General features: G+C 45.6%; 1 protein-coding gene across 2 annotated transcripts in view; it reads left to right on the top strand.

Moving 5' to 3' along the window:
* LOC308318415 (nibrin-like) overlaps nt 1-13,871 on the top strand; it is a 39,687-nt gene that overhangs the window by 19,820 nt on the left and 5,996 nt on the right. Inside the window, exons 8-15 of one of the 2 annotated variants that reach the window (XM_080767958.1) lie at nt 1,011-1,111; nt 1,354-1,501; nt 2,035-2,213; nt 2,650-3,115; nt 6,545-7,001; nt 9,629-9,880; nt 10,164-10,238; nt 11,418-11,561. In XM_080767958.1, coding sequence (XP_080624084.1) covers nt 1,011-1,111; nt 1,354-1,501; nt 2,035-2,213; nt 2,650-3,115; nt 6,545-7,001; nt 9,629-9,880; nt 10,164-10,238; nt 11,418-11,561 — 1,822 coding nt within the window. Of the gene's footprint in view, nt 1-1,010; nt 1,112-1,353; nt 1,502-2,034; nt 2,214-2,646; nt 3,116-6,544; nt 7,002-9,628; nt 9,881-10,163; nt 10,239-11,417; nt 11,562-13,871 lie in introns of both variants that reach the window. The other variant, XM_080767957.1, reaches the window with a different exon arrangement.

Below are 13,871 nucleotides of genomic sequence, written 5' to 3'. Positions count from 1 at the left end.
TGTTTTGATGAGGTGGTGAACGGTGCTGGTTTGATCCACAGCTGGAAGCCGTTTCAACCAATCAGATTGCTTCCTCGAAACGACCTGTTGTAGAATCGTCTATAGCTAGCAGCGTTGATCGTACTTAACGTCTACTAAACGACCTGTTGTAGAATCATCTATAGCTTGCAGCGTTGATCGTACTTAACGTCTACTTAACGACCTGTTGTAGAATCGTCTATAGCTAGCAGCGTTGATCGTACTTAACAACCTGTTGTAGAATCATCTATAACTAGCAGCGTTGATCGTACTTAACAACCTGTTGTAGAATCATCTATAACTAGCAGCGTTGATCGTACTTAACGACCTGTTGTAGAATCATCTATAACTAGCAGCGTTGATCGTACTTAACAACCTGTTGTAGAATCATCTATAGCTAGCAGCGTTGATCGTACTTAACGACCTGTTGTAGAATCATCTATAGCTAGCAGCGTTGATCGTACTTAACGACCTGTTGTAGAATCATCTATAGCTAGCAGCATTGATCGTACTTAACGACCTGTTGTAGAATCATCTATAACTAGCAGCGTTGATCGTACTTAACGACCTGTTGTAGAATCATCTATAGCTAGCAGCGTTGATCGTACTTAACGACCTGTTGTAGAATCATCTATAGCTAGCAGCATTGATCGTACTTAACGACCTGTTGTAGAATCATCTATAGCTAGCAGCATTGATCGTACTTAACGACCTGTTGTAGAATCATCTATAGCTAGCAGCATTGATCGTACTTAACGACCTGTTGTAGAATCATCTATAGCTAGCAGCGTTGATCGTACTTAACGACCTGTTGTAGAATCATCTATAACTAGCAGCGTTGATCGTACTTAACGACCTGTTGTAGAATCATCTATAACTAGCAGCGTTGATCGTACTTAACGACCTGTTGTAGAATCATCTATAACTAGCAGCGTTGATCGTACTTAACGTCTACTTAACGTTCTTTCTGCTCCTTCTCTGCCGCCACACAGGAAAGGCCTTCGCTTGATCCCGGAGTCAGAGATCGGCCTGGCGGCCATTTATATCTGCTGTGACAAATACTGCAACCCCTCCTCGTCCACCACAGACACAGGTATTCAACCCCTCCTCGTCCACCACAGACACAGGTATTCAACCCCTCCTCGTCCATCACAGACACAGGTATTCAGTCCAGCCAGTTGCATGGTGATCATTGATGAGCGGTCAATGAGAAAGCAATAAAATCAATCAAAATCAACAACGATCTGCAGATCATCATTTTTCTCATTGATTTAGTTTCTTTCTTTCTTCTTTCTCTCTCTCTCTCTCTCTCTCTCTCTCTCTGGGTGTTTTCAGCGGGGGTTTCAGACACCGGTCAAAGTTCGACCTCCAGTAGAATTCCTTCCGCCACACTTTCCCAGAATGCAGTGGAGGAGACGGTGTTGCCGGGAGGAGAAAGTCTGAACATCACGGCATACGCAGTCAACACAGAGCCCTCACAAAGGTACTACAGTCAACACAGAGCCCTCACAAAGGTACTACAGTCAACACAGAGCCCTCACAAAGGTACTACAGTCAACACAGAGCCCTCACAAAGGTACTACAGTCAACACAGAGCCCTCACAAAGGTACTACAGTCAACACAGAGCCCTCACAAAGGTACTACAGTCAACACAGAGCCCTCACAAAGGTACACACGCACGCATGCAAGCACAGACGCACGCACACGCACGCACAAACACACACAGCATACGCACTCACAGAGCCCTCACAAAGGTACGCACGCATGTACGTACACACACACACGCACACATGCACACGCAAGTAAAAAGACACGTACACGTATTGCACACACAAGCGTTTTTGCTAAGTTTAAAAAATCGCTAATCTACAAGCTCACAAAATGTATAAAGAGCTTGTAAAGGGTTCACTATTTGAACCTACCTTTGTGCTTTGTGTTGTGTGTGTGTGTGTGTGTGTGTGTGTGCGCGTGTGTGTGCGTGCGTGCGTCACTGTGCGATGGTGTGGTGTCCTCAGTGTGGCTCAACAGGAGGCAGCGTGGCTGACGACGGTGGGAGATACCCCTGAGAAGAGGCAGGGCGACCGGGGCAGCTCGGTGACCACCGTGGCCGAGACCATCAGCTCCTCCCTGGGCTCAGCGCAGAACACAGCAGAGTCGCACAGCAGGCAGAGGGACACCCGACCACTGCACCAAGGTACTGTAGCTGTAGGAGACAGAGGGACACGCGACCACTGTACCAAGGTACTGTAGGAGACAGAGTGACACCCGATCACTGCACCAAGGTACTGTAGGAGACAGAGTGACACGCGACCACTGTACCAAGGTACTGTAGGAGACAGAGTGACACCCGATCACTGCACCAAGGTACTGTAGGAGACAGAGTGACACCCGATCACTGTACCAAGGTACTGTAGGAGACAGAGTGACACCCGACCACTGTACCAAGGTACTGTAGGAGACAGAGGGACACCCGACCACTGCACCAAGGTACTGTAGGAGACAGAGTGACACCCGACCACTGTACTGTATGTATTGTGATTTCTTGTTGTCTTTTAAAACCACTGCACAAAAAGACGTTTCCGAAAGGAAAAGTTCTTGGAAGTTCTTTGAAGTTGATGTTGTGACAGCAGGTGCAGCCGACGGCAGCGTGCGTCCAGTCCCCTCCAAGGCTGTCAGCTCCTCTCAGAAGCAGAAGCTCCCCGTAGTGGGGTCTCCACAGAGGCAGAAGGTCCCCGCAGTGGCGTCTCCACAGAAGCAGAAGGTCCCCACAGTGGGGTCTCCACAGAAGCAGAAGGTCCCCACAGTGGGGTCTCCACAGAAGCAGAAGGTCCCCACAGTGGCGTCTCCACAGAGGCAGAAGGTCCCCGCAGTGGGGTCTCCACAGAAGCAGAAGGTCCCCGCAGTGGGGTCTCCACAGAAGCAGAAGGTCCCCACAGTGGGGTCTCCACAGAAGCAGAAGGTCCCCACAGTGGCGTCTCCACAGAGGCAGAAGGTCCCCGCAGTGGGGTCTCCACAGAAGCAGAAGGTCCCCGCAGTGGCGTCTCCACAGAAGCAGTCCGCTCTCACCAGCTTCTTTCAGCCACTCAATAAGAAAAGGTAAACTCCGCCTGCCCCTCCAGGGGAACATATGAAATCAGTCAGTTAACGCTCGGTCACATAACACTATAGCCTGGCTGAAATCAGTCAGTTAACGCTCGGTCACATAACACTATAGCCTGGCTAATAAGCCAGACTCGTATCACACGTCATTCACGTCTGGCTCTATTAGCCAGGCTAACATGATATCACAATGAGTCCGTTTGATTCAACCTGTTCCTGAATAGATACGACTGCCTGGTCCTCGCTGGACATGATTCACATTGGACTTGATTCTTCCACACCCGAGTACACTTCATTCAACTGTATTCAATGCTTTCACACTGCATCGATCTGTACCCGAGTACACTTCATTCAACTGTATTCAATGCTTTCACACTGCATCGATCTGTACCCGAGTACACTTCATTCAACTGTATTCAATGCTTTCACACTGCATCGATCTGTATCCGAGTACACTTCATTCAACTGTATTCAATGCTTTCACACTGCATCGATCTGTACCCGAGTACACTTCATTCAACTGTATTCAATGCTTTCACACTGCATCGATCTGTATCCGAGTACACTTCATTCAACTGTATTCAATGCTTTCACACTGCATCGATCTGTATCCGAGTACACTTCATTCAACTGTATTCAATGCTTTCACACTGCATCGATCTGTATCCAGAGTACACTTCATTACAACTGTATTCAATGCTTTCATGCATTGCATCGATCTGTATCCGAGTACACTTCAACCGGTCCCAATTTACAATTTAGGCATTTAGCAGACGCTCTTAATCCAGAGCGACTTACATTAAGCAAGAACAAAAAAGCATGGGAATACATCACATAAAAACATTTATCATGAAACATGCGTAAGCTAAGAAAGTAACAGTGGAATATCTATATAATGAAACTATACATATATGCTATACATCTACATAACATGCTATAAGTCTGTATCATGTTATGTAGATGTATAGCATATATGTATCGGGACTAACTCCATGTGGTCCCGGGAACAGTACGCAGCATTCACACTAACCCACAACACCTGCCAAGTGGTCCCTAGTGCGCAACCCGGGACCATAGTGTGAATGTGCCTTAAATCATATTGCAACTGGAACTGCTCGGGTGGGAACAGCCTGCTTCCTCTAGGGTGGGAACAGCCTGCTTCCTCTAGGGTGGGAACAGCCTGCTTCCTCTAGGGTGGGAACAGCCTGCTTCCTCTAGGGTGGGAACAGCCTGCTTCCTCTAGGGTGGGAACAGCCTGCTTCCTCTAGGGTGGGAACAGCCTGCTTCCTCTAGGGTGGGAACAGCCTGCTTCCTCTAGGGTGGGAACAGCCTGCTTCCTCTAGGGTGGGAACAGCCTGCTTCCTCTAGGGTGGGAACAGCCTGCTTCCTCTAGGGTGCCGCCTGCTTGGCCTCGCGCTCCCACGAACACAACATTAGGCTCTGTGCACGGCGGCCATCTTGGAAAGGCATTCTCGCTTCTTCCTTCACAGGGCGGTACCGATTGTTGCTAATGAACACTTTGAGACTCGTATATATGTAGCACAAGTGTTTTCTGTGACTTTCTGGGAATTGGCATAAGGACTAAATTGGGAGAAATGGGGCAGGGGCATAGGCGGCGGGTGCATAAGGCTAGGGAAGGCTTAGCCTTCCCAAAATTTATGCTGGGTATTTTTTTAAATATATATAATATATATGCGTAGCATTATAGAAGGCTATTGTGTTTGTGTGTGTGTGTGTGTGTGTTGTCGCTGCCCCCTGGTGATCGCTGATCGGATATAGGCTATACACTATACAGCAACTGGCCTAATCAGCATATGATTGACTACTATTGGTATGTCTGTAAACCTCGTCCTTCCAGTCGCTTTGTAGCAAAGAGTAGCGCGCGCTGGTTTGTTTTGGGAAACAGCAAAACGCAAAATGTATTTTTCAAGGCAAAGATAAAGTAGCCTAATTCAGAAGAAGAAGCTGTGAGTCGGCTGTCAGAACTCAGTGCCCGCACGGTTCACAGTTCACACCACTGCAGCAACACTGACACGTTCAGCGGAGTGACTGCTGTCTCTGTGCCGTCTGTGAAGAGCCATGAGCCGCGACTCCCGGAGGGGCAGCAACACCTACTGACTGATCTACACTGACTGACTCGAGACTTGAGAAAAAGACGTCCAAAAGTCGTTGTCTGGTGTATAGGCTAATTCATTGGTAAAAGTATGCTAAATAACTCATTTTTAGACCATCTGGGAAATAAATAAATAAATAAATCCGCGGCTCCGCTCGGCCGCGAGAGTCCCCCCCCCAACGCAATTCTATAGCCTACCCAAAGGTAAAACGCACCCGCCCCCTATGGGCAGGGGGGAAAGAGGGAAAACATTGACTCGTTGGAAAGGTTCTGGAAAGGAAAGGTTCTTAAAGGTTCTACGTGCAACTATATTTTATACGGTATGGACTACGGATACGTTTTAATGTGTATGAGTATTTTATGTCTCTTAATGCACTGAACTGGTTTGTCCCCGAACAATGACCATAAAGATATCTCTGCTGTCCTCTCCAAAATGTTTTCAGGAAATGTAAAATATACGGTTTTAAGGAAATTAATGAAACCTTATATATATATTTTAAACGATGCAATACTGCTTTATCAAAGTTGGTGTTGTGACTTTAGATATTGTCAATTATTAGGAGAGAGGTGGTGGAGTTAGCTGCTTTAGCAGACAGTTTGAGGGTTTTTTGTCCAATGCGTTATTTACCACTTTCCATTGGTTCAACAACACACAGACGTAAAGGGTGTTCAATAGCACTGATTTATGGAATTAAATAAAAAACCTCAAAAATGTAGTTATGAGGTAAGGTTTCCTCTGGACAGCAGCGAGTTCTGATTCTTTTTTTATTTATATATATATATTTTTTTATCCCACGATTTTGTAACCCATTTTTCACTCCTGTGTCAATCATCTAATGTGATCCTGGGCTCTACACACCCTCCACCAACCTGGTCCCCATATATGGGGGACAAGGGGAGACCAACCTGGTCCCCATATATGGGGGACAAGGGGAGACCAACCTAGTCCCCATATATGGGGGACAAGGGGAGACCAACCTAGTCCCCATATATGGGGGACAAGGGGAGACCAACCTAGTCCCCATATTTGGGGGACAAGGGGAGAGCAACCTAGTCCCCATATATGGGGGACAAGGGGAGACCAACCTAGTCCCCATATATGGGGGACAAGGGGAGAGCAACCTAGTCCCCATATATGGGGGACAAGGGGAGAGCAACGGACTTGAACTCATGCTTCCTTCATGCCTGAGTGTCCAAGTTGCTCCTTTACACCTGACAGGGGGGAGTTTCCCTGGTTGGACGTTGTAGCGCGTGGAAGGAACACGTTATTCCCAACCGAGTTCTGATTCTGATAAAATAATCCTCCTCCGCAGGCCGCGGGACGCTGACGAGTCCTCTCCTGTGGAGTTGGCGTCAAAGCGGGCCGCGCCTCCACCAGGCTCTTCCTCCTCCTCCTCCTGTCTTCCGTGGGACGACGACTCCTCTGGCGTCCGTCTGGCTGACATCCCCCTCCCGCCGGCCGGGCCTCCTCCTCCCCCTCCTCCTCCGCGCTCCTCTGCTGCCGTTAAGCTGTTCGACATCCCTCTCCCGCCGCGCGGCTCTAGACGAACAGCGCCCTCTACCAACGTCATCGTCATCCCCGACGACCTCGGCGGACCCTCCCGGGCCTCGGGGAGCGAGCGGCTGTTCCCAGATCAGTCTTCTGACCTGCAGGGCAGGAAGAGGAAGGAGATGGACACGGGGCTGGAGCTGGACGAGCTGGAGTCCATCATGTCTCAGGGCATGGAGGACGGCGGTGGATGTGAGGACGACCACGACGAGGACTATGAGGTAAGGCCCTGTCGGAGTTTATTACAATATATAACTAGATGAAGTGAGGATTATGAGGTAACGGCCTGTCGGAGTTTATTACAATATATAACTAGATGAAGTGAGGATTATGAGGTAACAGCCTGTCGGAGTTTATTACAATATATAACTAGATGAAGTGAGGATTATGAGGTAACGGCCTGTCGGAGTTTATTACAATATATAACTAGATGAAGTGAGGATTATGAGGTAACGCCCTGTCGGAGTTTATTACAATATATAACTAGATGAAGTGAGGACTATGAGGTAATGAGTTTATTACAATATATAACTAGATGAAGTGAGGATTATGAGGTAAGGGCCTGTCGGAGTGTTACCAAGTGGGATCGCAGATCGGCTGTTTGTCAGTAATAAAACCTTTTAAATGACATGAGGCAGACTTGCAGGTGAAGATAAGGTTTAATTAAGTTCCAGGCCTGGACAACATAGTGAGTAATAAAGAAAAGAAAGAACTCAAAACAACTTAACTGTGAACTGAGAGGTACTGGTGTCAACCTCTCCCCATGGCAGCACCCTCTCTACTGAGCCATTTCCCCTTTATATAGACTCCTGACTCCACCCCTGGCTAAGCAGTCAGCGAATCACAAGGCATTTAACAACACAAGCAATCAGGGCTCTCTTCCCAACTACAGCATCTGCATACTGTAGATAAACACAACTACATTAATTACCATATAACCAGTAAGACGCGCAAACGCGGGAAGCGAACACAGCTCGTACATATTTTTTTTTTTTTAAAGATATATATTTTTTTAAGTTACGTTTTTTTTAAGTTAAGTTTTATGTGGACCTGGCCCCTTTTGTGCCCATATATGGAGCTGAGTGATTTGTTTGTGATTGATGCAACACACGTATAGCGTATAGCTGCTTTGGGGACTCCTTATATGGTTATGCGGGACAGACACACACACAGACAGACAGACACACAGACAGACATGATCTGCTAGGTCTCATAGTAAGTGCTCACTGCGTTCGCAATTACCAATTAGCAATTACCATACAGAAACAATACAATGAATGTATATTGTACATTACATTACTCTGACAGAGGCTGCTCTGTCACACAGTGTTATTACAATATATAACTAGATCAGTGCCCCTCGGGGCACAGGTCTCCACCAGGGCAGGTCAGGTTGTGGCCTCCTGGTGGCGCTATAATAGGCCAATGTGAAAAAGGGTGCCATTTGTTCTTACGCCATTGATGGCAATTGGATGATTTGAGTCATTTTGTTCCAAAAATGTGTTTTGCTAAAATCCACCTGTTGGTGGCGCTATAACAGGCCAATGTGAAAAGGGTGGGATATATTCCTCGGCCTAGTAGGAAAGTCTGTGAAAGATTTCTCGTGAATTGTAAGCTGCGTTCATGATTTGAGGCTTTTTGTTAAAAACGGGCCAATCCTGCACACTTTGAAAGCCAATGTTAGCCAATTAAGGATGGAATATGAAATATCGGACAGATCCGTCTTGAACACATGACTACAGAGATAGTGTTTAACGATTTTCGGGATCTTTGGACAGAATCTGGAGGAGTAATATAAAAAAAAATGTTTTTCAAAAGTCGGCCTCCTGGTGGCGCTATAACAGGCCGTTCTGGAAACTTTGTGGCAGAGGTTCATGTTGGCATCCAGGGAGTGTGTGTGCAAAACATACTCCCTCCCCATTCCTTCCCATTAGTGAGGAAAAATTAATTCCAAGTTTTATTTATTCTCGAAATTAAAAGAGTAATTAAACTAATTTTCAGTGTCGTCGAGTAACACGATATCATATAAAAAAAACATCACAATACATCAGAAGACCAGGAGAAGGAAAACCAAAGTTAGAAGCTAAGACTAATTTAAATTATATGAAGGTACGTTGAAAAGTGGTGAAGTCATTAATCACACTTATTTTTTTGTATGACAATTGTTGTAATGTCCTGATCATGATATTTGTACGTCTCTAAATGTTTTGATGAATTGAACATGGTGGACCCTGTTGTAAACAAGTGTAATGCTTAATTGGGTCGTCCACTCACAGTTGTTAATAATAATAATAATAATAATAAAACTTTATTTGTATAGCACCTTTCGTGACATGAAATGCAGCTCAAAGTGCTTTACAGAAAAATGGAGAATAAAAGAAAAGCAAGGCAACAACATTAAGAACAAGCAGTAATGCAGTGAGGAACAAAAATAAAAAATAAAAGATCAATTAAAAGCAATGTTGTAGAAGTGGGTCTTAAGCTGAGCTTTAAAAATGTCTACAGAGGCTGCCTGTCGAAGGTACAGTGGGAGCTTGTTCCATGCCGACGGCCCGTAGAAGCAAAAAGCTGCTTCCCCGTATTTTTTAGTTGCCATTTTTTTAGGCAAAGCGAGCAGGCCAGCAGTGGAAGACCTTAGGGGGCGGTTTGGGACATATTTAGGCAGGCAGTCATGTAGGTAGGAAGGTGCGAGACCATTGAGAGCTTTGTAGACAAGTAAAATAATTTTAAAATCAATCCTAAAGTTAATCCTAAATTAACAGTCTTTGTATTGAGTTTGTGCTTGAAATGTGCTGTAATTCTGCAAAGTGTTAATAAATATTTAAATCAATCAATCGATCAATGACAGCCAGCGGAACGCAGCGCGACCCGACCCGCCCCGACCCGAACCCGACCCGATCAACTGTCCAGCAAGAAGCCGCGGATCGACGCGGAAGGGAGCCGCGGAACAGAGGAGCGGGCTTCGCCCAATAGGAGCGGAACAGAGGAGCGGCCTTCGTCCAATAGGAGCCAGCAGCCACGGCCTGCGCAAGACGCGGCGTCCAATGGGAAGACAGAGCGCTGGCAGGCTGCCAAAGAGGAGGAGGTGTCTTTTTCCGTGGTGAGCAGATGGTGTGTGTGTGTGTGTGTGTGTGTGTGTGTGTGTGTGTGTGCGTGGACCTCCACCTCCCAATGTATGAATGAATGAACCTTCACCTCCCAATGTATGAATGAATGGACCTCCACCTCCCAATGTATGAACGAATGAACCTCCACCTCCCAACGTATGAATGAATGGACCGTTGTAAAGCGCTTTGAGTGCATAGAAAAGCGCTATAAAAACTACAAATCCATTATTATGATATTATAATCCTAAACGTGTCCATCTCTTTGTGTTCCTCTAGCATCCAGGAGAAGGCCATGGTGTTGCTGTCCAGTCGAAGGCTTCTGGGACCGCCGTAGTCAACCTGGAGACCCCTGTAAGAACCCCTCTTGCCCTCTATATCTGTTTCTTGTCGGTCTCCTCCTGTAAGCCTGGTAGATAGATAGATCATCGTCATCATTTTTTCGACCGCGGTCGAGATCGTGGATTTCACAATACCACGCCAGACTTCCCGGTCCTTCATTGCCATCCCCGGTTCCTGCTTTACTGATGCATGTGTCCCTATAGCGATGACATCATGTGTCCCTATAGCGATGACATCATGTGTCCCCATAGCGATGACGTCATGTGTCCCTATAGCGATGACATCATGTGTCCCTATAGCGATGACATCATGTGTCCCCTTAGCGATGACGTCATGTGTCCCTATAGCGATGACGTCAGGAAACCACAGTTTTCTACCTCTGGTCTGCTTTGAGGCAGAGACTCCAGAGAAGAAGGGCAGATATAACCTCATTGTCAGCTCTGTAGCAGTGGCCGGAAAACTGTGTTCTTCTGGATCGGACCAGTGAAGAAACACGGGGAAGGTTGTCGTATATTAGAGAAGTCGATGGGTGGACCAGTGAAGAAACACAGGGAAGGTTGCCGTATATTAGATCAGTCGATGGGTGGACTAGTGTAGAAACACAGGGAAGGTTGCTGTATATTAGATTAGTCGATGGGTGGACTAGTGTAGAAACACAGGGAAGGTTGCCGTATATTAGATCAGTCGATGGGTGGACTAGTGTAGAAACACGGGGAAGGTTGCCGTATATTATAGAAGTCAATGGGTGGACCAGTGAAGAAACACAGGGAAGGTTGCCGTATATTAGATCAGTCGATGGGTGGACTAGTGTAGAAACACAGGGAAGGTTGCCGTATATTATAGAAGTCAATGGGTGGACTAGTGTAGAAACACAGGGAAGGTTACCGTATATTAGATCAGTCGATGGGTGGACTAGTGTAGAAACACGGGGAAGGTTGCCGTATATTATAGAAGTCGATGGGTGGACCAGTGAAGAAACACGGGGAAGGTTGCCGTACATTAGATCAGTCGATGGGTGGCTCTTCCAAGACAGATTTTGCGCTCTCATTAGAAGGCGGGTGTAAGATAGATAGATGTCTTATAAAGAATAATATAATATTTTCCTCTGTGGTGTGGTTTATAGAGGATAATGGAACATGTCCTCTGTGGTGTGTGTGTGTGTGTGTGTGTGTGTGATTTTCTTTGTCGCAGTTGTCGGTGAAAGACGAGAATCTCCCTCAGACTGCGGTGTTGGTCGAGTTCAAGTCCCTGACGGTGACGGCGCCCTCTAGAGGCAAACCACGCCACTACCAGGGGAACAACGGCTCCAGCACCAATTTCAAACGCTTCCGCAAGGTCTGTCTGTCTGTCTGTCTGTCTGTCTGTCTGTCTGTCTGTCTGTCTGTCTGTCTGTCTGTCTGTCTGTCTGTCTGTCTGTCTGTCTTCCCTTCTGACGTGGAACTGACCGGGCGATGGCATGTTGTCTAGTCCACTGGTTCCCAAACTTTGTGTCAAGGACCCCCAAATTGACACTAATTAGTAGGGCTGTCACGATTTGCCTAGTCCACAATTCAATTCAATTTTCGATTTGAAGCTCACGATTCGTTTCAATGTTCAATTAGGCCAATATCTTGGTTTTTAAAGAAAAACACTTGTTTCCCAATAAGTCACTTTTATTTTCTATAAATAACAAATCAGAATGAGAATAATAAAAGGTTTAACAACTTTGGGTTTTATTTATGCCCTAACATTTTTTTAATGTTTCTTTAAGATGAGATGACTTGTAACATTCTTGTTAAGCTCTATGTAAGTAAAAGAAAGAAAAAAAAAGACAAATAGTAAATACAAAGTTCAACCAAACAATTACGTTATTTCGCAATGTTCACATTGTTTGATCAGGTAAGACTAAGAGCTCTAACAAACAAGAAGTATGTGAATACTAAGTCATACTAGTATTATTCATTCACTAATTTTCAAATTCTTCTTTAAGAAGATGAGCATGTTCACATTTTCAGGATGGAGGGCATTCCTTTGAGCTGACACAATGTCCCCTGCTGTTGAGAACACTCTTTCACTGGGAACACTCGTTGCTTGAACAGCAAGATAACGCTTGGCTAGCTTTGCTAAATGTGGGTAAGACTGCTCTTTAGCTTTCCACCATTCTAGGGGATTTTCATCAATATCGATGACTGGGGCCATCTTGTAGAGCTGAATCTCCTCTTCCACAACTTGAGGCCATGGTGTGGGGGCAGGGGCACCAGTATCACTTCCACTGGTGTGTGAGGGTGTGCTGAAGAATTTGCCAAACAGTTCACCAAGTGCTGATTTCTTGGCTGGGGGAGCTGCCGCTCCAGTCTCCTCTTCTTCACCGCTCTGGCTGGTCTCTTCTCCAGAGGCCTGGGTCAACAAGGTCACACAAAACACAGAGAAAATAAATGAGAGGCTGCCATCCTGAGGGCCATTTGTGTTTTGTTGTGTTACTGCTGCTGTTAAAATGTTCTTAATTTATCACTTCAAAAATGGTCAACATTTTTGGTGTGCTGTCGAAAAATATTAAAAGGTTTTTCTTCCCTAAATTAATTCTATCTAAGCAATAAGCATTATTACTTTTAATATTTTAAAGGGTCAATATTTTTGGTGTATCATGAAATATTAAAATCTTCTTAAATGAATTATTGATACATTAATTGACCACATACCTGTCTGGGATGCTGTTCCAAGATTTTCTCAGTCAGACTCTTGAAGATCTCACGCCGAGAGAAGTCATCTAGGTGGGCTTGTGACTTGAACCTAGGATCTAGTGCAGTGCTTTTTCCATCTCACAGCATTTGCACAACATTTTCCATCTCCCACATGTCACTGATGTAGTGTGCTGTTATGGTGATGTAACTCTGTGTTGCTCTCGAGGTCCACCCATCTGTTGTTAGTGCAATTTGATCTGCATGGCTCAGCCCTTCAGTGATTTGTGCCCTCACTTTATCATACATGCCAGGCAACACACGTATGGTCATATGCGACCTGCATGGCATTTTGTAACGTGGTTCTGCAACTCTCATTAAATATTGAAAGCCAGCGTTTTCCACCGTTGAAAGTGGTCGCATGTCTGCAGCTATGCAGACCGCAACTCTGTGCGTTAATTGTTTAGCACGGGGCGAATTAGCTGAGAGCTTTTCTCTATAAGAATCTAGAAGAGTTGGCCATGAGAGAATATTTTTTAAACGGCTCTATAGCAGTGATTCTCAACCCGTGAATTAAACGTCTACCGACCCAATTTATGGTGTAAAATCAATGTTAATGTAACTCTGAGAGTGTACAAATGGAACCAAATCCATTTGGTTCCGTTCGTACACTCTCAGAGTTACAGACCCATAAGGGTCCATTTGGCTCCAAACTTTTGCTGGGGGACCCCCTGGAACTCCCTCAAGGACCCCTGGGGGTCCCGGGACCACTTGTTGAAAACCTCTCAGCCCGTGACCCAAACTAGTGAAAATAGCCGATCTACAAGCTCTTTGGGGGAATGTTTTTTGAAAATGTTTTGACATAATAATGAAAAAAAACAACATGCTTGACACCTTATCCAAAGCAGGAACATGTTCGTACCTAAAGCTTTACACCAAATAGGAGAATCTAAAAAACTTTCCTGGGGGTTTTTATGTGGGTAATTTG

The sequence above is a fragment of the Protomyctophum bolini genome (assembly GCF_963924005.1).
Source record: "Protomyctophum bolini genome assembly, chromosome: 7".
Classification (NCBI taxonomy): Eukaryota; Metazoa; Chordata; class Actinopteri; order Myctophiformes; family Myctophidae; genus Protomyctophum; species Protomyctophum bolini.
This window is presented reverse-complemented; position numbering and strand designations above follow the sequence as displayed.